Source organism: Rana temporaria, chromosome 1 (assembly GCF_905171775.1).
Source record: "Rana temporaria chromosome 1, aRanTem1.1, whole genome shotgun sequence".
NCBI classification, from domain to species: domain Eukaryota; kingdom Metazoa; phylum Chordata; class Amphibia; order Anura; family Ranidae; genus Rana; species Rana temporaria.
In genome coordinates, this window is record NC_053489.1 from 216,945,908 (window position 1) to 216,968,263 (window position 22,356).

At 42.8% G+C, this 22,356-nt stretch overlaps 1 protein-coding gene across 1 annotated transcript in view; it reads left to right on the forward strand.

Annotated features, from left to right (window-relative positions):
• The window catches only part of GCN1 (GCN1 activator of EIF2AK4), an 89,311-nt gene extending 68,761 nt beyond the window's left edge, over positions 1-20,550 (forward strand). Inside the window, exons 48-57 of the mRNA XM_040350444.1 lie at positions 4,793-5,062; positions 5,152-5,265; positions 5,349-5,579; positions 5,670-5,863; positions 6,006-6,120; positions 8,443-8,539; positions 9,951-10,099; positions 10,261-10,368; positions 16,664-16,882; positions 20,404-20,550. Coding sequence (XP_040206378.1) covers positions 4,793-5,062; positions 5,152-5,265; positions 5,349-5,579; positions 5,670-5,863; positions 6,006-6,120; positions 8,443-8,539; positions 9,951-10,099; positions 10,261-10,368; positions 16,664-16,882; positions 20,404-20,529 — 1,623 coding nt within the window. The 3' untranslated portion in view covers positions 20,530-20,550. The remainder of the gene's footprint in view (positions 1-4,792; positions 5,063-5,151; positions 5,266-5,348; positions 5,580-5,669; positions 5,864-6,005; positions 6,121-8,442; positions 8,540-9,950; positions 10,100-10,260; positions 10,369-16,663; positions 16,883-20,403) is intronic.
• Positions 20,551-22,356: the final 1,806 nt, after the last annotated feature.

Below are 22,356 nucleotides of genomic sequence, written 5' to 3' on the forward strand. Positions count from 1 at the left end.
GGGGCAGATATGCCCTCTTTCATTTTTTTGAAAGGTTGGTGTAAAACCCCTAAAAACAAGCACTGGAGCAATAACACCCTGATCTAAAAGCCCTGTTAAGAGAAGTCTGGAGATTGGATTTGTGTGGCCATACTGCAAGGTTGGAACCAAGCAGGGTGCTGTAAATAACTCCTGGAAACCACTCGGCACACCCAACCATCTGAGATACAGGCAGTTGAAATGTCTACATAGGTTAACGACATCCTCTCGCTTTGGCAAGTGGGGGACACATGTTCATGTCGAAGACTTGTTTATCAGACTTGGAGCTCCAAGCTTTGTATGTGGTTTGGACTGGCTTAGTTTGCTGAATAACAAAAAGTTACTTTTCTTAACCTCCAGTGAAGGATGCGTCCTTCAGACTGAGCTTAAGGCATCCTTCATGACAGTTTCCAGATTAGACCCAAAGAGATGTCATCCCTTTTAACACTTGTGGAGTAAATGTTTTTGGAGACAGGTTTTTCAGTCCCGCAGTATAACCAAGGTGTTCTTCACATACAAACTGACAGGAAACCTATTTGGTAAATGAGACGGGAGACCTCCACCAGCCTACCAGCTGAGGGCTACAACTATCAAGGGATCAACCACAATAGTGATCCTTTCTGATAGCCTTAGACCAATCGGTCAGTGTTTAGGTCTTAGCTAGAACAGGGTGAGGATCAAGATCTGCCAAGAAGAACATGGCTCTAGAGAGAGGGCCTCCTAAGAACAGATGCATCTTTCACCAGGATGATGAGGCTTTGCTGGATCCTCAGAGAGGGCAGGCTACTTTTTAACCACTTCAATACCAGGAATTTTCACCCCTTCCTGCCCAGGCAAATTTTCAGCTTTCAGCACATTGAATGACAATTGCGCGGTTGTGCGACGTGGCTCCCAAACAAAATTGACGTCCCCCCCCCCCCCCCCCACAAATAGAGCTTACTTTTGGTGGAATTTGATCATCTCTGCAGTTTTTATTTTTTGCGCTATAAATAAAAAAAAGACTGACCATTTTGAAAAAAACGATGGCCCAGATTCTGGTAGAACGCCGCAAAAATGTGCGGGCGTAACGTATCTCATTTACGTTACGCCGTAAGTTTTTCAGGCAAGTGCTTTATTCACAAAGCACTTGCCTGTAAAGTTGCGGCGGCATAGCGTAAATCACCCGGCGGAATTCAAATTCGGCGGGTAGGGGGCGTGTATCATTTAAATGATGCGCGTCCCAGTGCCGATGATCTGCGGATGCGCCGTCCGTCAAATATCCCAGGGTGCATTGCTCCAAATGACGTCGCAAGGACGTTATTGGTTTTGACGTGAACGTAAATGCCGTCCAGCCCCATTCACGGACGACTTACGCAAACTACGTAAATTACGCAAACTACGGGGCAACTTTACGCCGAGAAAAGCCTAACGTACACGTCGTAACTTTACCGCGTTGGCCGCGCGTACGTTCGGGAATTCGCGTATCTAGCTAATTTGCATACTCGACGCAGATTTTCGACGGAAGCGCCACCTAGCGGAAAAAAATGCAGTTTAGATCCGACGGCGTAAGAGACTTACGCCTGTCAGATCTAAGGGGTATCTATGCGTAACTGATTCTAAGAATCAGTCGCATAGATACGACGGGGCAACGCAGAGATACGACGGCGTATCTGGAGATACGCCGTCGTATCTCTTCTGAGAATCTGGGCCTATATTTTTTACTTTTTGCTTTAATAAATACCCAAATACAAAAAAAATCCGTTTTTTTTTTTCCCCCTCAGTTTAGGCCGATACGTATTTTTCTACATATTTTTGGTAAAAAAATATCACAATAAGCGTTTGGTTTGCGCAAAAGTTGTAGCTCCTACAAAATAGGGGATAGATTTATGACATTTATTTTTATTATTATTATTATTTTTACTAATAATGGCGGCGATCTGCGATTTTTGTCAGGTCTGCGATATTGCAGCGGATAGATCAGACACTTTTGACACTATTTTGGACCATTCACATTTATACAGCGAACAGTGCTATAAATATGCACGGATTACTGTATAAATGTGACTGGCAGGGAAGGGGTTAACACTAGGGGGTGATTAAGGGGTTAATGTGTTCTCTAGGGAGTGATTCTTACTGTGGGGGGAGGGGACTGACTGGGGGAGGGGACCGATTGGTGTCCCTATGTACATGGGACACACCATCGGTCTCCTCTCCCTGACAGGATGTGGATCTCTCTGTTTACACACAGAGATCCACGTCCCTGGCTCTGTGACGAGCAATCGCGGGTGCCGGCAGACATCGCAGGCACGTGCATCGGGTCCCCAGTGATGCGGCAAGCGCGCACTCCACACTGCGGGAATCCCAGGGCTGGGCCGGAAGCGGTTAAACAAAGTTCATATGGGTACAAGGGTAATAAGCACTTGAGGGGGGACAGACACCTTGTCCAGGTGTTTCCAGTCTCTAAAGAAAGACTTGGGACAGCTTATGGTCCTTGGCAATCGTCGTAGCTCTAAAAGAACACAGACTAAGAACAGCATTGGTGAAAGCAACATGCTAATCCTCTCGTTTCAAAGTGGTGTGTAGTGTATTGCACCAAGAGCCAAAACATTCTCTTTCAGTTTGGGAGTGATGGCAGAATATTGTGACTTTGGAGGCAAGTTTGTCATAAATGGACTGAAAAAAAAAAAACCAGGAATTAGTATCTCAGTGGCGGATGGCTCAGAGGTCAGTTTTTTGTTTTTTTTCTCTCTCTCTTTACATTCCACACTTTTTACCAAGATTAGGAATTTCCAGAGCGGCCCCTTTGTTCCGAAGTGCCTTGTGACATCCTATGCATTAAGGTGAAAAAACACCTTGCACTCTCGGGCCCTCCAGCCCGAGGTGGCTCTTTATTGGAGATTGATGGCGGCAAAGCCATTGGCTCCCACTGCTGTCAAGCAAATCAATGACGCAACGCGTCAGGGGGTGGGCTGAGTGATACAGTCGGCGGCTATAGCGCGCCTGCAAGCTAACCCCCTTAGGATAGCGCTTCCCAGAAGGGGTTAGCTGTTGTGGGGAGGAGCCGAGACAGCCGGGGACCCCAGAAGACGAGGATCAGGGCCACTCTGTGCAAAACGAACTGCACAGTGGAGGTAAGTATGGTATGTTTGTTATTTTAAAAAAAAATACCTTTACAACCCCTTTAAGAATCATGCCAACTGTGGAGCAGGATTGATTGCCCACTCCATGTTTACAATTGCCAGTTCGACTTTGCTGCCAGTGTTGGTCGTGGTCCAGGTGTGTCAGGCACTTCCTGACTAGTACAAGGTCCTGCAGCAAGGTTTGAATGCCTGACAGGTGTCTCAAGTGTAATATAGAGCTGGCAGTCCGATTGGTTCGGGCCTGACTTGCGTATGTGATGCTCCCTTGACTGCTCTCCCACTCCTTTCCAAGCTCTGCGGTTCGGTTGGAGTGCATCGGTGCTGCTTTGGTTCAAATGTTGGTCTCCCGAGACTCTGGAGGGGCCTCCTTTTCCAGGGTGACAATCTCCATAGGGCTCCCTTTGGCTACCTATGGCACACTGTCCTTCCACAAGCCAAGCAGAGATTAAAAACCACATCGAAGACCCAGGCCTTCCGTCACTACTGGGTCCTATGATAGGGACTCAACTTTTAGAAGCCCCAAAGGGCGGTGCCAAGCTTCCCTGGACTTGCTAATCAATCCACCATGACTGCAGATGAGTCCTCCTTAGAATGCTGTTTTGCCCCCAACTTTTTCTATAGGTGTTTTTGTCACTGTTTTTGGGCCTGTGGACCTAATTTTTGGTGTTCTGTAAATCCGCAAACAGATTGAGTCCAGCTATAAAAAAGCATCTCAATCCTTTTCCATCTGAGAAATTCTTTCTCTCCAGTCTTCAACTGGCAACATTGCATCTTTGGGACTTGTGTGCGTCAGGCAGGACATTCTTCCTCAGGGAGTGACTGTCCCAGTGCCTGAGCTGGAACAGTTCTGGTTTTTTTTACTCCAATCTGTTCCTGTTCCCAAAGAAGGATGGGGGGTTCAACCGATCCTGGACCTCTAGGCCCTAAATTGCCTTGTGAAAAGTGCTAAAAAAAAGTGCAAAAATATATTGCAATGTGTATATTTGTGAACAAAGTCCTTTATAAAAAGTGCTTCAATGATATCACAAAAAGCACTTTTTATAAAGACTCTGTTTACAAATATACACCTTGCAATATATTTTTGCACTTCATCACGTGGACACTTTAAATAATAGATAAGGCAATAGTTGTATGATTTGCAACAAGAGCATTTATTATTTAATAAGGTATCGCAATTTTAGGTTAAGACAGGGCGGCACTCTCCTATATTTCAACCTTTTTTGAGTAGCCAATCGGCGCCTCTGGCTCATATGAGAATCTGCCTTTTGCCCAAGAGTAGGTCTGACAAAAACAGGGAATTGGTGAGACAAATGGACTCAAAAGTAAACCCTCCCCATAAAATATAAGTATACAAGTGTTCTCATTAAACATCTCTTTTATAGAGCAGCAGTGGGAGGGCAGCAGACCTAACGTTAATTTAGGACTTTAACTTCCAAAGAACAGTCAAATTAGACATCTGTTCAATTCAGTGTGTGAAATTATAGAATTGTTTAGTTGTTTTTGAATGTGTGTGTGTGTGTGTTATATAATAACTTGCATTTAATTACACTATTCCAAGATATTTTTTTTTAATCAGTTATCTTGACTTGGGTGCCAAATCCTTAATGGTGAAAAGTCCTTTCAAGCCACTTTACGCTTTTGTGTTCACCCTTCAGGAACTTGCAAATTGCCAAGCTGTTATTTTGTCTGTGGAAGATGATGCCGGACAGAGAATTGTAATCGACGATCTATTGGAAGCAACTCGCAGTTCTGATGTTGGAATGCGGCAGGCAGCTGCAATTATCCTAAACATCTACTGTGCAAAGACTAAAGCTGATTACTCTGCACATCTTCGAAACTTGATGTCGGGACTGCTTCGCTTGTTCAATGACACAAACAGTTTGGTTTTGAGTGAAAGCTGGGATGCCCTTAATTCTATCACTAAAGTAAGTTAATTTTTTAATAAAAAGGGTGTATATGCAAAAGTAAGGACATACTTAAATGTACACACTTTTAACTAAAATTTAATTTGCAGAAACTGGATGCTGCAAGCCAGTTGACACTGATTGACGACCTGCATAGAGATATTCGCATGGTGGGAAATGATGCCAAAGGAGAAAATGTACCAGGATTTTGTATTCCAAAGAAGGTAACCCATTCAATTATACAGATATCATTAGCTGTTTTATTGCGGATTGATTGCATTGTAATCTTTTTTAAATTGAATTTCAGGGAGTGACTTCAATTTTGCCAGTGCTTAGGGAAGGTGTTCTTACAGGGAATCCTGAACAGAAAGAAGAGGCTACCAAGGCACTTGGCCTAGTTATTAAGCTGACTTCTGCACAAGCCTTGCAGCCTTCTGTGATTGGCATCACTGGACCGCTAATCCGTATTCTGGGTGATAGGTTCAGCTGGAGTGTGAAAGTTGCCCTTCTAGAAACATTGAGTCTTCTTCTTTTCAAGGTAAAACTTCCTACATCATTTCCAGTTAGTTTGTGATCGGTAAATGAGTGTTTACAAAAACTGTATTACAGATGTTTTTGATTTTTGTAGGTTGGCATTGCATTAAAACCCTTTCTTCCGCAACTTCAAACCACATTTACTAAAGCATTGCAAGATTCCAATCGTGCTGTGCGTTTGAAGGCGGCTGATGCCCTGGGGAAGTTGATTGTTATCCACACAAAAGTGGATCCACTGTTCACTGAACTTTTGAACATCATTCGCCAAAGTGAGGATTCTGGCGTGAGGTAATGCACTGCAAGAGACCAAATGGAAAGCATAGTTTCTGAATTGATATGTATTTTACATCTATGTGTACAGATTATCACCATACTGCACAGAAAAAAGATAATACTCAGGTTTTAAGTATATGATGTCTAACATTTTTAGGGAGACGATGCTTCAAGCTGTGCGATTCATAATTCAAGGTGGTGGAGGAAAAATAGATGCAGCAATAAGGAAGAACTATGTGAGCATGTTGATTGGGATGTTGGGACATGATGAGGTAATTTTATCTTTACAAGCTACTATCTTTTTTATTTTTATTTTTTACTAGTTTAACGGTTTTCACCAGATAATAGTGATATAAAACATGGACTGCGTACAGTTGTTGCAAAGTGCACATTCTGAGTCGGTGAAAGACCGTAAACCATAGTATCTGACAAATGCATAAAAAAGGCATCATTGTGCATATAGAAACAAAACTGCAGCAATCATTTGTATTTGTGCAGCGTTTTTTTGGAGGAAAAAATGTAGTTTAATTAAATGAAAAACATAATGTATAACCCAATTGTTTAGTAAAAGATATAAAAGATTGTTGCGCAGAGAAAATAGATACCTAACATGTAATGCTTTTAAAATTGTGCATGTGGAATGGCGCCAAACTACAGTACTTAACCACTTCCTGCCCAAGCCAATTTTCAGCTTTCATTTGAATGACAATTGCGCTGGTATGCTGCACTGATGGGCACTCATAGGCGGCACTGATGGGCACTCAGACACGGCTGATCACGTGATAAAGAGATCGGAGATGCAGGGTGCCAGACTGACACCCCGCATCACCGATCGCTGCGCGCCACCACGAAATCCTGCAGGACATCAATGGACGTCCAGTCAGGATTTCACAACCACTTCCCGGACATCAATTGTATATTGACCGGGCGGGAAGTGGTTAAAAATCTCCATAGGCGACACTTTAACCGCATCTGTCGAATTGGTTCCTGGGCTTCCCAATAAGCCAGATAAAATGAGAACCACTGGAAAATGGGGGCCATCTCTCCCGCCGCTTCTAAAAGTTGCTCTGCGGCTGATCAGCTGCTCAGATCACTTTTTTTTTTAAAGAGCGGCAGCTGCTGAAAATTTTAATACAGGGGTTATTGGCTGTATTTTACTGTAAAATCACAAGTTATTTACAGTTAGGCGGTCATCAAGTGGGTAATGTACATACACACATATGTTTGTGATTTATACATATTTAAACGTTACTGTTATTATATTGTAAAACCTTGTTAACACTTGTCTCACTATTTGACAGAAAGTGGGGAAACTGTATCTCCTCACCCGCCTATTTTAAACCCCTAATGACAGACCACTGCACCAAAACCATGTACGTAGTGGGGCAGTTGCACTTCAATTGGTCATGTTTGGCAGGTGGTAGTTCTCATTAAAGCGGGAGTTCACCCGAAAAAAAATTTTTTAACCTTAGATTGATGCTCATTTTGTCTAGGGGAATCGGGGAATTTTTTTTTAATCGAAGCCGTACTTACCGTTTTAGAGATGCATCTTCTCCGCCGCTTCCGGGTATGGTCTTCGGGACTGGGCGTTCCTACTTGATTGACAGGCTTCCAACGGTCACATCTATCGCGTCACGAGTAGCCGAAAGAAGCCGAACGTCGGCTACTTTCGGAAAATAGATGTGACCGTCGGAAGCCTGTCGGAAGCCTGTCAATCAAGTAGGAACGCCCAGTCCCGCAGCCCATACCCGGAAGCGGCGGAGAAGATGCATCTTTAAAACGGTAAGTACGGCTTTGATTTTAAAAAAACTCCCTGATTCCCCTAGACAAAATGAGCATCAATCTAAGGTTAAAAATTGTCATTTCCTGGGTGAACCTCCACTTTAAATGTACAATTTCTGCTGCGGCATGAATAAACCCACAGCCACTGACTTTCCAGTAAAGGGGGGGAGCGGTTGAGGGGCGTTAAAAGTGACTTAAGCATGTGATTTTTTTTTGTTACCACACCTCAACTGCTAGCTTAAATGAGTCCTTCTATCATCTGTAATATTACTAACCTGTATTGTGTCCTTTTTATATCAAAAGTTAATTTGTCGTTGAAGGAAAAAAGCGTTCTTGTAGTTCACAGAAATCAACCAGATGGATCCCTGTTATTTTTCCTTACTGCCTTTGTGGCAATAAGAACTGTTCCTCCTTCAGGGTCGGTTCACCCCAGGACATGGTGCAGGAAAGGCACATTCTGTGTTTGCCATCTGCAGAAGGTGCCAGTGCATTATTAATGGCACCCCAAATGCAGATCGCAAATGCAGTGCGTTTGCAGGCAAATATTCACATGGTGCCACAGTACCATGCAATTTGGTACAGTGTAGTACATGCACTACATTCTCCACGTTCTGATGCGATTTCAGACCATTCAATTGAATAGAATGCAAAATCGCGCCACACAAGAGTGCGTTGGAATCGCATGGGAACGTTCCTGTGCAATCCTGGTGTGAGCTGGCCCTTAGACATGTTTTTAATGCTGTGCTTTGTTTTATTTACTATATTCACCTTTTCTTGTTTCAACACTCTTCTACTGTTTGTTTCATTTTCAGGATGCTACACGTATGGCATCTGCTGGCTGCCTTGGAGAGCTCTGTGCCTTTCTTCCTGATGAAGAACTTTCTGCAGTTCTACAACAGCATCTCTTGGGTTAGTAGACCAGGTTTACAGTTGCCTAATGCCCTGTACACACGATCCGTTCATCCGATGAAAACAGTCTGATGGATTTTTTCATCAGATATCCGATGAAGCTGACTTTCATCAGTCTTGCCTACACACCATCAGTTAAAAAAACGATCGTGTCAGAACGCGGTGACGTAAAACACGACGTGCTGAGAAAAATGAAGTTCAATGCTTCCGAGCATGCGTCGACTTGATTCTGAGAATGCGTTGGATTTCCCCACAGACGATGTTTTTTTCTATCGTTTTTTTAACCATCAGATAATTTTAAAACAAATTCATATTTTTTTTCACCGATGGATAAAAAAAACGATGGGGCCCACACACGATCGGTTCGTCTGATGAAAACTGACTATTTTCATCAAATGAACCAATCGTGTGTACGCAGCATAAGAGTTTGCTTGTTTGTCATTTCAAGTCTTAGACCAGGGGTTGGTAGCCGGCGGCCCGCCACCACTAGATGTCTGGCTGGTCGGTGCCCCTGATTAATTTACGGGCTCCCCACCCACCGACATTTTCGCAGCTGTCCTCTTCATTGGACAGTGGCGAGCGGCTGGTATCACATGGCTGCATGGGGGCAGGAACCATTGGTGATAACTTTTTATATTAGACAGCAGATGATTGGTTGCTGGGCGATCCTAGCAACCAATCACCAGCCTGTTAATTTGAAAAGTTAACCAGCAGTTCCCGTTCCCATCCAGTTCTGTGATATTGATCTCTGCTCGCTGTACATCCTGTGTAAGGTAGGAGAGTTCTACACACCGTGTGTGGTGGAGGGGGACAGAGGACACTATGGGGGGCGGGGGACAGGACAATATGGTGGCGACAGAGGTCACTATGGGGGGTACAGGGGACACTACGGGGGGGGGGGGAGGACAAGAGGACACTGCTTTGGGGGCACAGGGACTCCATCTCCAGACCATGCTGGCTGGCGTCAGCCACCCTTGGGTGCCAGGATGGGGGAGGGGACATTAAAATCAGAATCCCCAGCCACATGCTCCCTCAGGGTGAATTGGCTTTGTATTGGTGAAGCACCTTAAAGTGACGTAAACCTGTACTGTAATATTACTATGTTAGGTTTATTATCTTCATTTATTAGCAGGTGAATGTGGCCTGCCATGCATTTGCATACATTGAATCCTGCCCTTAGGTGGAAAAAGGTTGCTGACCCCTGTCTTAGACTAACAGATTCAGTAAAAGTAGCAATCCAGTTCACCCATAACCCAAATATAATATTCGGGCAGTCTTGGCCTCTCATTATTAGTCTGTGCATATTATAACGTTTTAAAAAGGGGTGTGCCATCATTCTGTCCTGGGATTTACGATCTGTTCTTTTGATTCAAGAATGTTATCTTATTTTTATTTTTTTTACCATATACAGCTGATACTACTGGAATTGACTGGATGGTTAGGCATGGACGAAGCATGGCTCTAGCTGTGGCAATTAATGTAGCATCCAGCAAGTTGTGCACAACGAAATTCTCAAGTAATGTTGAGTCTATGGTCTTAAGTAATGCCACAGCAGATAGGGTAAGGACTAATAACTTGTTAAGTGTCGCCTTCAGGCTATATTATATTTTATTTGAAAATAAAATTATCATAGCACCTTATGTGCCTCAATTATATGAAACCCCTAACATTTGTAATGTTTATACTGATTCAATGACAATTGATTATGCAATGTTTTATAGATTCCTATTGCAGTTAGTGGCATCCGAGGAATTGGATACCTCATGAAACATTATATTGAAAAAGAAAATGGAAATTTTCCACCCAAGCTTGTGTCCCTGTTTGTAAAGGTAGGTCTGTGAAGCTGTCAGCTGTTTTTTTTTTTTTTTTTTTTTTTTAATACCATTAACCTCTTCTGGCTGGGTCGACTGTCTTGTAAAAGTAATCCTAGCAGCTAACTAGCTGCTGGATTGATTTTACAAGTAGTGGGAGGGGACCTTTCTGTAGCTTGCTCTGGCTGGCCGTAAAGCCAGACAAAGCTCGCCGCTATGGTAACCCGGAAGTGATGACCTGACATCACTTCCGGTTTATCCTGATGTCAACGGCGCTGTTTTAAAAAAAAATAGAAAACCCAGATCTTGGTGCTTTTGAATGCTTTTAAGGGTTGAGGAGGGATTTGGGGTCATATAGACCCCCAAATCTCTCCATAAGGAGTACCTGTCACATGCCTATTGCTGTCACAAGGATGTTTACATTCCTTGTGACAGCAAAAAAATGTAAGAGCAACAGTGTAAAAATAAAATGAATAATAAAATCAAAAATGTAAAATGCTGCTGTCTACAAACCCTCTCTTGGTCATACAATACAGGACAGATTTAGAGACAACTGGGTTGTAGGCAGGTATCTTCAGGCGACTGGACACTGACAAAAATTTGGGTGTTGGATTTATTCTCCTTATTGAGTGTACTTTGAGTGTCTGTTGCACTCAGCGATTTATTTAAATCGACTTTCATTGCTGAGCTGTGGCCACAGCGTCTTGTGCAGCTTCTGGATCGGTGTCTCATGGGTGACCATACCTGAACCCAGTCAGCGAAGATGCGGGATGGCCTGTAATCTTGCTTTGCATCCTGAGATAGGCACCCACTTTGGCACATAGTGCAGTGCGTTGTGTTTGTCACAGGATGCTATACAGGTTCAGGGAAGAGGCGATCCATAACAGTGTAACCTTGTTCCTAATGGCCCCCTCGCTGAGGAGGTATGCCCTTCTGAAAGTGGCTGAAGTCGGGGGTTAATTTCCTATCCTCCCCAGTAATGGAGTTGTTTTGTTTTTGAATCTTGAGCAAAGAATCCCTGGGTGGGATTTCTCCCTCTCCCTCACTTTTGTAGTTGGTGGGTTTCAGCTCACTGTCTGGTCAACGCCCCTTTCTCTCTGTTGTGTGGGCCTAGTTTACCGATGGGCGGCCCATAGTTAGTTTAGCCACTCAGGCACTGCCAAAGACAGGTGAAACAAAAATATGCAGCGTTAATGAGTTGTAATCAATATTAAATTGACGGAACAATGAATATACAAAGATGTAAATAAATGAAGTCCACGTGAGAAACAAAATCTCAAAAGTAATGAAGGTGGGTGGATCACTCCAGTGAGTAGATGCATTCACAGTTCAATACAAAAGTGAAGAGTGGATATAACCACATGAGGTGTATAGTTGTCTGAAGAAATCATCAAAGGCATCAACTTGAAAAAGTAAACAAAATGGGTACTCTTACCGAAAGGTGTGGACTCAACTGTTACTACTAACAGCAAGTCTGAAAAGCATAATGGTCTCAGCAGACCTGGATCTCTGCACGGACGGTCACTCCAGGCGGCGATGGCCGTATCAATCCGATGAGACGAATACCACCAGTACCAGGAACCAGACGGATGCGACTTCCGATGCAGGTCATGTAGGGAGCCCCAATGAATGGCAGGACATGGATGGACACAAAAAAAGAAAAAGGAGTGCTCCAAATGGTGCAGGTCAAATCAAACCATGACAGGTTTTATTTGAAATTAAAAGTCATAAAAATCACGTGAATGTATAATAAAAGCAGTATAGGGTGCTGTAAAAGCAAACCCGACGCGTTTCGGCTGAGAACCGTCGACAGGGGCATATCACTGCACCCCCATACTGCTTGCTTTTATATGCATAGTGAATCCAAAGCCCAACCCACGCAAGGGCGGGACCAGGAAATGATGTGTTCAGTCTACAGGAAATGGTAACATAAATCTATAAACATTAAACCAAGCGTCATATATGAAGTCTAATATGCTAAAAAAAACTTCCTATATCAAAGTTTCTTGTATAAATGACTTAAACCTGAAATACGGTAAGCCCATAATCAAAAAACATAATGTAGGAAAATAAAGATAAAACATAAGGAAAAAATAAATGGTTAACAAAGGTGAGTGACAACCAATGAATGTAATACATGGGGACACACAAGAAGGTCAATATAGCTACCACAATGCAGAAATTACACCGTATGTGATGCAATATGATCAGAACTGGAGTGTCCCCATGTGTGTATTTGGCTTTATCCAGTATCCACGTTTGGAAAGTGTGTCCCATATGTGTGTTTGAACTAAACAGCCCTAGGCAATCCTACCTCATTCCCTGGGCTCCTGAGCAATGTGAGTGAACTAAACATGTGTGGGATGGTGCGGTGGCCATATTGCCTCACTGCTAATGAAGCACACGTTTGCAGGATATTGTCGCAGGTATCGGATCAAGGATAAAAGGGTCATGACACTCGGGCAGAGCAGCGTAAGTGGACACAGGGAGGACTGCCCATACTCTCCCCTCCTCATATACAGGTCACAGTGAGTACCCTATAAAGGGCCCCCCCTCACTTACAATACGGACCTAAGGAGGAGAGGGTCAGGTTTTTTGCGGGCAATTTTTGGGGGGAATTGTATGGTGTTGGCGCTTCCATCCTCATGGCACAATGGTTGATATGGTGTCAGAATGATTGAAGCACATTGTGTCTATTGCATTGTAAAAATAAAATGAAACGGTTCAACTTGCCATAAGGCAGAATCAGTGGGAGCCCCAAGTGTCCCTTGCCACTGTCGCCTGCCACCAGATGCAGTTTGTTACCTACAGCTTGCTACGTCGCCTGCCCCCGATATAGAGGACTCATTTCTGAAAAAAATTGGTGATTCCGGAGGTTAATTGGGCTATTTCCTGCCCCAGCAGATCCCTAACATTCCCAATTGAGGATCTCTTCTCTTTAAAGACACCATAGTTAAGAGACTTGTTGTCTTTTTCAAATCTTGTTTTACTTTATCTGACAATGCAACCTGTTATCACTGCTATAGTGGGTAAGCTAGGCTCTGGGGGTATGGACAAACACATATCCTGAGAACTAGATTCCATTTCTTCAGCACTTGGAACACCTGTTGACTACTCTGAGGTCATGCGTTGATGTATTGCCTGACTACAGTTACCAAAATACTGGTCCACGGAGTCGGTGTGCAAAAAGCGGTTGGTCAGTAATTCCCTTTTTGGGAGCACAGCTCTTTGGCAAGGAACTGGACTTGACTTTTTAATGAAAAAGGCAACAGGGTGCTCTTACCCCCAGTGAGCTAACAAGCACAAGGATATGATGAAAGTCCTTCACAGGCCCCTCCTATTTTTTTCTAATAAGAAAGGAAGAAAAACAAGATATTGTATCAACATACAAGTGAATTAAATAATAGATTTTTTTTGTATTTCTCTCATAACAAACCGTGTACATATAGTTCACTTGACAAGGCATCCAATGATAGGTTAAAGTACATTCAGTAATTAGTAAGGTGCGTGGTACTTACATCCCATAAGAATATTTTCATGTATGGACAACATGGGCATGTCGGATGGATCCTCTGAGAACAAGAAGTCCAGCTTAGATATAGTCACGCATAGCCAAAAAAAAAGCCTGGCCCTTAAAGGGGTTGTAAAGGTACAATTTTTTAAATGAAGGAAATATTTTTTTTCCCTAAATAGCTTCCTTTACCTTAGTGCAGTCCTCCTTCACTTACCTCATCCTTAGATTTTACTTTTAAATGTCCTTATTTCTTCTGAGAAATCCTCACTTCCTGTTCTTCTGTCTGTAACTCCACACAGTAATGCAAGGCTTTCTCCCTGGTGTGGAGAAAGCCTGTCTCTCTCTCTCTCTCTCTCTCTCTCTCTCTCTCTCTCTCTCTCTCTCTCTCTCCCTTGTCTACATAGGCAGACCACCATTCTGTCTCTCCTATGAACAATTGCGGGTGGCCTGCGGCTGCAGGACCCGCTGATTGGCTCCTGCTGTGTCCAATCACAACAGGAGTGGGTCTCCGGCGGCGTACAGGTACATTTTGCGCAGCTGGGCCGCCCCACAGTATATTCACATGGGTGGTCCGGAAGCCGTTAAAAACACAGGAATCCCTTGGTTCTCATGATCTCTGTATCATTACTAGGATGCTGATGTATCTCTGTGTAGCTATCACTTCAGGTATTTGTGGAATTAAATGCACTTGAGAAGTATATGCAATACAGAGTAGCAGTGTTGTATCTTCCCTTTGTGACGTCCAAGTGCCAGCAGTCCCTGAGATTATTCTTCCTTTGCTAAGTCATCTTCCTTCCTATTGTGCTGTGAAAGTAGGCTCTGCATTCATTAAAAACAGTGAGGCGGAGAACAAAGTGTTCTCCACAAGGTGGAGATCATGATGTAACCACTCGCCTCTCCACCTTGTCCAGTCAGAGAATGCCCTGACTTCATTGAGAAAAAGGTAGGGTGTTCTGTGATGGGGCATGGGAGTTTTCCCCAGTGGGGTTTTTAGGCAGCTCAATTGATGAATTGAAGGACAATGTGTATATAAAAAAGGGTTTTATTTATAAAAGTAAAAAAGATTATAAGTAGTTAAGATATGAGTTGCGGTATTACAAAATATAGGAATTCCATACATAAAAGTAGCAAACACAACAAACTGTCATACAACTTGGCATATATATTATACAAGCGTGTGGCAATTACTAACGTATTTCAACCCTTGTGCGGTTCTTCTTCAGAGGTTTTGGTGTTGCTAAAAAGAATACATAATTAATATTCAAATGTTTTCGTATTCCCCCTTCCCCCCATATGAGCAAGGGAGAAAAAACAGAATAAGCAAAAGATTAATTTAATTAGCAAAATTACCAAATTTTTATGTATGGTTATGGAATAATCTAAACCGAACTCTTTCGCCAAAAAGAGAAGGCCCCAAAATATCCCAGTCAGGTCCACGACCTCTCCGCGTCCCAATGTGGAGCACCCCCTAAGAGAAGCAAGTGCATGTGACTTACAGGGAATCGCACAGTGGGAAAGGCATCCTCGAAAACCGGCAGGCACAGGAGAGGGCCAATACCTGCGGCAAAACATTTTTAGAAAAGACCATAAGTACATAATACCATCTGCGTTTTTACAGTACATAATTAAAGCAGTTTGTGAGCTGACATAAAATTCCCCATAAGGAGGAATACACACTGAATAGTTATGTTTGTTATGATCGAAAAAGAAATTGTATATATATATTAAATAAGTAGTTGTTGTATAGTATGTGTAATGGTAAATAGATAAGTGAAAAAAGGAAAAGAAAGAAAGAAAACAAATGAATTGGCACAAATGATTAAGCACTATAAATTAGTGCTTAATCATAGAAGAATGTAGAGAGTACACCAACAGGTCATGTTTTCAGGATCTCCCTCAGATGAAACGGCTGTGGTTATTACTAAGGCAGTGAAACTGATCAAATTACCTGTGCAAAATAATGGAAAGCCTGAAAACATGACCTGTTGGTGTGCCTTGAGGACTGGAGTTGAAAAACACTGATTTAAGGGACCGCCTCATACTCAGGGAGATATATATGGTCCTTAATTAGGTTAATTGTGTGCATATTGGCCGCAAAGTCACACCACCCCACCACTCCAGGATCAGGTGCCTCCTACCGCAATTGCGGATTCCCTATGTGATTTCCTTGGCGTCTGTGAAGGGACCCTGGCCACTGCCGTTACTTCCACCGTCAACAACGTGATGCTGTGACACATTGTCAGTAAATTATTGCAGTTTATTGGTATTGATCTAAAAAAACATTGGTGACATAAATTACCCATGTGAAAGTCAACTATGATCTTATGGCCATGTGATGTGAAACATGAATATGAAACCTCGTACAGAAAAAGACAAAATTGCCAAGGAGACTAGCCGAAAAAAGGGGAAGGGGGAATGGAAGGATGGACTATCAAAGAGTCCTATTCAGGTGTGATTATTATATATGAGAGGTGTTCTGTGACTGACACTTGTGGTTGCTATGCAAAAGGGCAGCCACTTGACACTGACCGTAGAAGACAGCGGCCATCACTGTAGTAGTGGTGACTACTATAGTGATTTCCAGCTTCCAAAGGATCTCACAGGTATGGCATATGCATACTTTTTTGGTCCAACCTGGCCCAATGTATACCATACCAGGAATTCAGTTTAAACTATAGATTAGGACCATGCTATTCATTTGCTCTGTAATCTTGTGTACTTGGGGAAAACATTTGTCTTTATTTACTAAAATGTTCTCCTTACTGCATATTAACATCAATATTTTGTGTTTTCCCACAGTGTCTTCAGAACCCTTCCAGTGATATTAAACTTATTTCTGAAAAGATGATCTGGTGGTCCAATAAAGATCATATGCCTCCATTAGATCCTCAGACCAGCAAGCCGATACTCAAGGTGCTGCTAGACAACACTAAGGACAAAAACACGAGCGTTCGAGCATACAGTGACCAGGCTATAGTGAATCTTTTAAAATTGAGGCTGGGCACTAACCTATTTCAGGTAAGGCAATTAAAATGTGTAAGGGTTACTTTTACACGATACTGATATATGAACATCTGATATTCCTGGGAGAAATAAATGCGAGAATGGGCTGTATAGCATTGCACATTTATGCATGTAAAAATTCTTCTAGCTTTTTTTTAACCAAGGAATTTACATGTATATTTTTCTGATCTACAATGTTGTGAAAAACTATTCATACCCCTTAAAATATTAAACATTTTGTCATGTTACAACCAAAAACATAAATGTATTTTATTGGGATTGTATGTGATAGACCAACACAAAGTAGCACATCATTGTGAAGTGAAAGGAAAATTATAAATCATTTTGTAGGAATCTCTAAAAGTGTGACGTGCATTTGTATTCAGCCCCCAATACTTTGTAGAACCCCCTTTCACTGCAATTACAGCTGCAAGTCTTTTTGGGGATGTCTCTATCAGCTTTGCACATCTAGAGAGTGACATTTTTGCCCATTCTTTCCAAAATAGCTCAAGCTCTGTCAGATTGGATGGAGCAATTTTCGAGTCTTGCCACAGATTCTCAATTGGATTTAGGTCTGAGCTTTGACTGGGCCATTCTAACACATGAATATGCTTTGATGTAAACCATTCTATTTAAGCTCTGGCTGTATGTTAAGGGGGGTCGTCCTACTTTGAAGGTGAACCTCTGCCCCGATCTCAAGTCTTTTGCAGACTCTAACAGGTTTACTTCTAAGATTGCCCTGTATTTGGCTCCATCCAACTTCCTATCAACTCTGACCAGCTTCCCTGCCCCTGCTAAAGAAAAGCATCTCCACAACATGGTGGTGTGCAGTGTTAGTTTTCTGTCACACATAGCGTTTTGCTTTTAGGCCAAAAGGTTCAATTTTGGTCTCATCTGACCAGAGCACCTTCTTCCACAAGTTTGCTGTGTCCCCCACATGGCTTCTTGCAAACTGGACTTTTTATGCCTTTCTTCTGCCACTCTTCCATAAAGGCCAGATTTGTGGAGTGCACGACTAATAATTGTCCTGTGGACAGATTTTCCCACCTGAACCATGGATATCTGCGGCTCCTCCAGAGTTACCATGGACCTCTTGGGTAATGCTTTCCTTGACCGGTCTGTCAATTTAGGCCCCTGCTGAGCCGGCGAATGACAGGGCGGTCCCCGCACACTGTGCAGGGACCGCCCTGTCTTTTCTCCGCTCTCCCCTATGGGGGATCGGATGAACACGGACCGTCTGTCCGTGTTTATCTGATCCGCAGATGGAAGGAAAAATAGGGTTTTCCTCCGTCTGCAGAATCGGAGGAGTGCGGAGGCGGGCGAGAACATCCGCTGACACCCGCAATCTCATAAGGACCAATGTATGTCCCTTTTTCATCCGCACACGGATGGATGAAAAAGCGGACATACGGTCCGCAGGTGTGAAAGGGGCCTTAGTTGGACGGCCATGTCTTGGTTCTCACTTCAGCCCCTGAAGTTTTGGCTGCTCAATGACCAGGCCATTTTTTGAGATTCGGCACTGCGTTGCTTTAACTGACAATTGCGCGCGGTCGTTCGTTGTACCCAAGAAAAATTGACATCACAAATAGAGCTTTCTTTTGGTGGTATTTGATCATCTCTACTTTTTTTTTTTTTTTTTTGCACTATAAACAAAAAAGCGCAACAGTTTTAAAAAAGAAAATATATATATATTTTGTACTTTTTGCTATAATAGCCCCAGTTTTTTTTTTTTAAAGGCAATTTTTTTCCTCGGTTTAGGCTGATATGTATTCTTCTACATATTTTGGTAATAACAATCGCAATAAGCGTATATTTTGCGCAAAAGTTATAGCGTCTACAAAATCGGGGGAAAGATGTATGCCATTTTTTTATTACACTTCTTTTTTTTTTTTTTTTTTTACTAGTAGCTTTTTTTATTTTATTGGGACTGAAACATTATGGCGGACAGATTGGACACTTGTGACACATTGGACACTTGTGACACATTGGCATTTATACAGCGATCAGTGCTATAAAAATGCACTGATTACTGTGTAAATGTCACTGCAGGGAAGAGGTTAACATTAGGGGGCTATCAAGGGGTTAACTGTGTTACCTAGGGAATAATTCTAAATGGGGGGGGGGGGGTAGGACTGCCTGGGTGGTGAGAGTGATTCGTTGTTCATACTTGGTGTGACAAGATCGCTCTCCTCACCCCTGACAGGACGAGATCTGTCTGTTCATATTGACAGATCTCCATTCTGGCTCTGTGTGGCGGTCATTGCGATCGCGGGTGCCCGGCGGTCGCGCACGCATCGGCTCCGGCGTCGCGGGCATGCCTCCCCATAGTGGTCAAAAGGCGAGATGACTTGTAGCTATGATGGTTTGCACAGGGGAGCCAACCTGCTGCAGTATAACTGTGGCGGCTGGTTGGTAAGGGTTAAAAAAATGGTTGTCTACTTTTCTTGCTTTTCAGGTGTTGAATGTCAAGTCACTTAGAGTGATCCTATACTTTACCCCTAGTCGATAAAAAGATTTGCCGAGTAGCAAGTATCTTACTCTGCTAATACTTATTTCCACTTGGTACCCCACTGCCCAAATTTGTTGTGGGAGTTTTACAAAAAAACTGGCATTTCCTGGGTTTGGTGAAGCAAGGGACTCGCTCCTTTGACCCTCACAGTTCAGTGCTGGGTGTCTGAATGAGTCCCTTGCTTCCCCAAGGGATTTTCTTAGAGCTTCTACAACGAAGTAGAAGAGGGGAGCTTTCAATTGTGGTATGATCTGATTCAAAGATTCTCTAGAATACAGTGATTTTTGAGGATTTTGTTCTGTTAGTACAATTCATGGAATATGTCTGGTATCCTCTTAACCTGTTTACTTTGCTCTGATTGGGCCAAGTACAGGGTTGCTTTAAAGTGATTTTAAAGGCAATAGAAAAAAATAAAAATAACTCGCATGTCATACTTGCCTACACTGTGCAGTGGTTTTGCACAGAGCAGCTTTGATCCTTCTCTTCTCAGGTCCCCCGCTGACACTTCTGGCACCTCCCTCCTGCAGAGTGCCCCCAGAGAAAGCAACTTGCTCTGGGGGCACCCAAGCAGGCTTGCTCATGAGCCACTGCTCTGCATGTCCATTTACACACAGACCCGTGGCTCGGCCACGCCCCCCTCATTGGCTCACTGGCTGTGATTGACAGCAGCGGGAGACTATGGCTCCTGCTGGATTGCACTGGGCTTAAGTAAGTATTTAAAATCCTTATTGCAATTTTACATAAGCCAGCAAATTTTGCTATCATTTGTGTACTTAGTTCTGAAGTATGGCTTGGTCCAGAAACATATGTTATACCAGTATATCCAGTCAAACATGGTTTAAATTTCAGTAATTTCTGTTTCTGGACATGTAGAGCTAAGCAGTGGAAATGTATGCATTTCAGGAACTAATTTGTTGAGCAATGTAATGTTATTGCTGCTATATAGTCATTTGTTCCCTTCTGTTATAATGGTGCATTCCTTAAAATCACCATCATTAATTATATATTTTTTTCAAATTTTTACCAGGATATGACTAAGATACTGGACACAGCCAGCCTGGAGATGCTAAACGAATGTCACCGCAGGTCCCTGAAGAAGCTTGCAGCTCAGCCTGACTCCAATGAACAGATTGATGAAACAATTTTGACGTGATAGGGAATCTTAACTGTTGTATCAACATTTCACCTCTGAATATCTATTAAGTATGCCTGTCAGAATTAAAATTCAAGGGCTGCTATCTGAGGATGCTAGCTGCCTGGCTGAGTTTGGCTTACTTTAGAGCAGTGTTTCTCAATTCCAGTCCTCAGGCCCCCCCAACAGGTCAGGTTTTCAGGATTTCCATTATTTTGCACAGGTGATTTGATCAGTTTCACTGCCTTAGTAATCACCACAGCCTTTTCATCTGAGGGAAATCCTGAAAACCTGACCTGTTGGGGGGGCCTGAGGACTGGAATTGAGAAACACTGCTTTAGAGTCACAGATCTGGAATAAGCATGCAGCAAACTAAGCAACTCAAAGAAAATTCTGACTTCCTTATCTCTTCTTTTTACTTATTCCAGCTCAGTAATGAAGCCATTGGGTCACCATGACAGCCAAGCAGCTGGCATTTTCAGATGACCAGCAATGCCTACATATTTCTTTTTACGATAGGTTTCCCTGAAATGTTTTTTTCTAAATATGCACTTATTGTGTAGTGCATGGAGACAATTAAAACCTTTTGGCTTTCGAAGTGTTTAATGATAACATAAGTTTCTTTATCCATGCAGTCTTTGCAAGAGTTGCTAAAAAAAAAAAAATCGGTGTACAACAAGTAAGAATTAAAATCATTTGTTGAAATTAAATTGTCACACTTACCATTGGTATTGGATCAAATGGAACTGCTGGTCATGTTTCTTAATGTTTTCTGTCTCCTAGATCAGCAGTCTCCAAACTTTATAAACAAAGGGTTTGTTTAATTGTCCTTCAGACTTTAGGTGGGGCAGACTGTGGCCAGTAGTAAGAGTCAGAAGAAAAGGCCCCAGTATCATTGGCCGTAGGCACTGTCTCTGATCTTTTGGCAGATGGGGGGGGGGGGATTACATAACGCCTATCAGTAGGAAGAATGGTGCCATATTGTATATATCAATGGAAGAAATTAATCCGCCATCGTTTGTGTCAGTGGGAGGAATGGTGCCTCATCATTGATGTCAGGGGGAATAACCTGTGCCCCAAGGGTGCATCCAGCCCAGGGACCGCAGTTTGGAGACCACTGATCTAGATCATACGATGTCTAGTGGCATTAAATCAGAATGGAACATAATTATTTCTCATCCAACTTCTGGCCATCTAAATTATGTGGGGTTTAAAACCCTTTGAAGTCATGTTATACATGTGTGGTAGTACAATTTAAAGCGGTCTTTCTTAAAAAATTTCAACACAGGGAAACGCTTGAAATAACTTTTCCGGTCTCAGGGAACCCCTACTAAAAATCAATACATGTACAACTAATGATATATTGATGTCATGGACAGTGAGAAGAATGCTCCTTACACTTGTGATCAATGGGATAGCGGGAGCTTATCTGAGAGGCAGAAATTGCTTATTGCCCAGGGAACCCTTAGCAACCTCTGGAGGAACCCTGGTTGAAAGTGTAAAACTCAAAGGTAAAGCTATTGGGGTGGAATTGTAAGTTGCTGATAAGCACCCGTCTCGAGAAAAATGTTTCAGATGGATGTAAATGGCCTCTGTCTCATCTGTTAGGAATCATCTCTTTGTAGTCTGTTGCTGTCTACAGTAGGCATTTGGATGACTGGTGAAACACAAAGGCTAGAATGTTTGTTTTTACTACCAATGTTTATTGTGCGGCACACCTTGTAACACCAATCTGATAACAGTTGTCAAGTTATTGGCTGCTTTAAAGCTGAACTCCAGGCAACTCCCTCACTTTGCAGTCACATGATGGAGGCAGGAAGTAAGTGAGCTGTGTTGGGTTAATTTCAG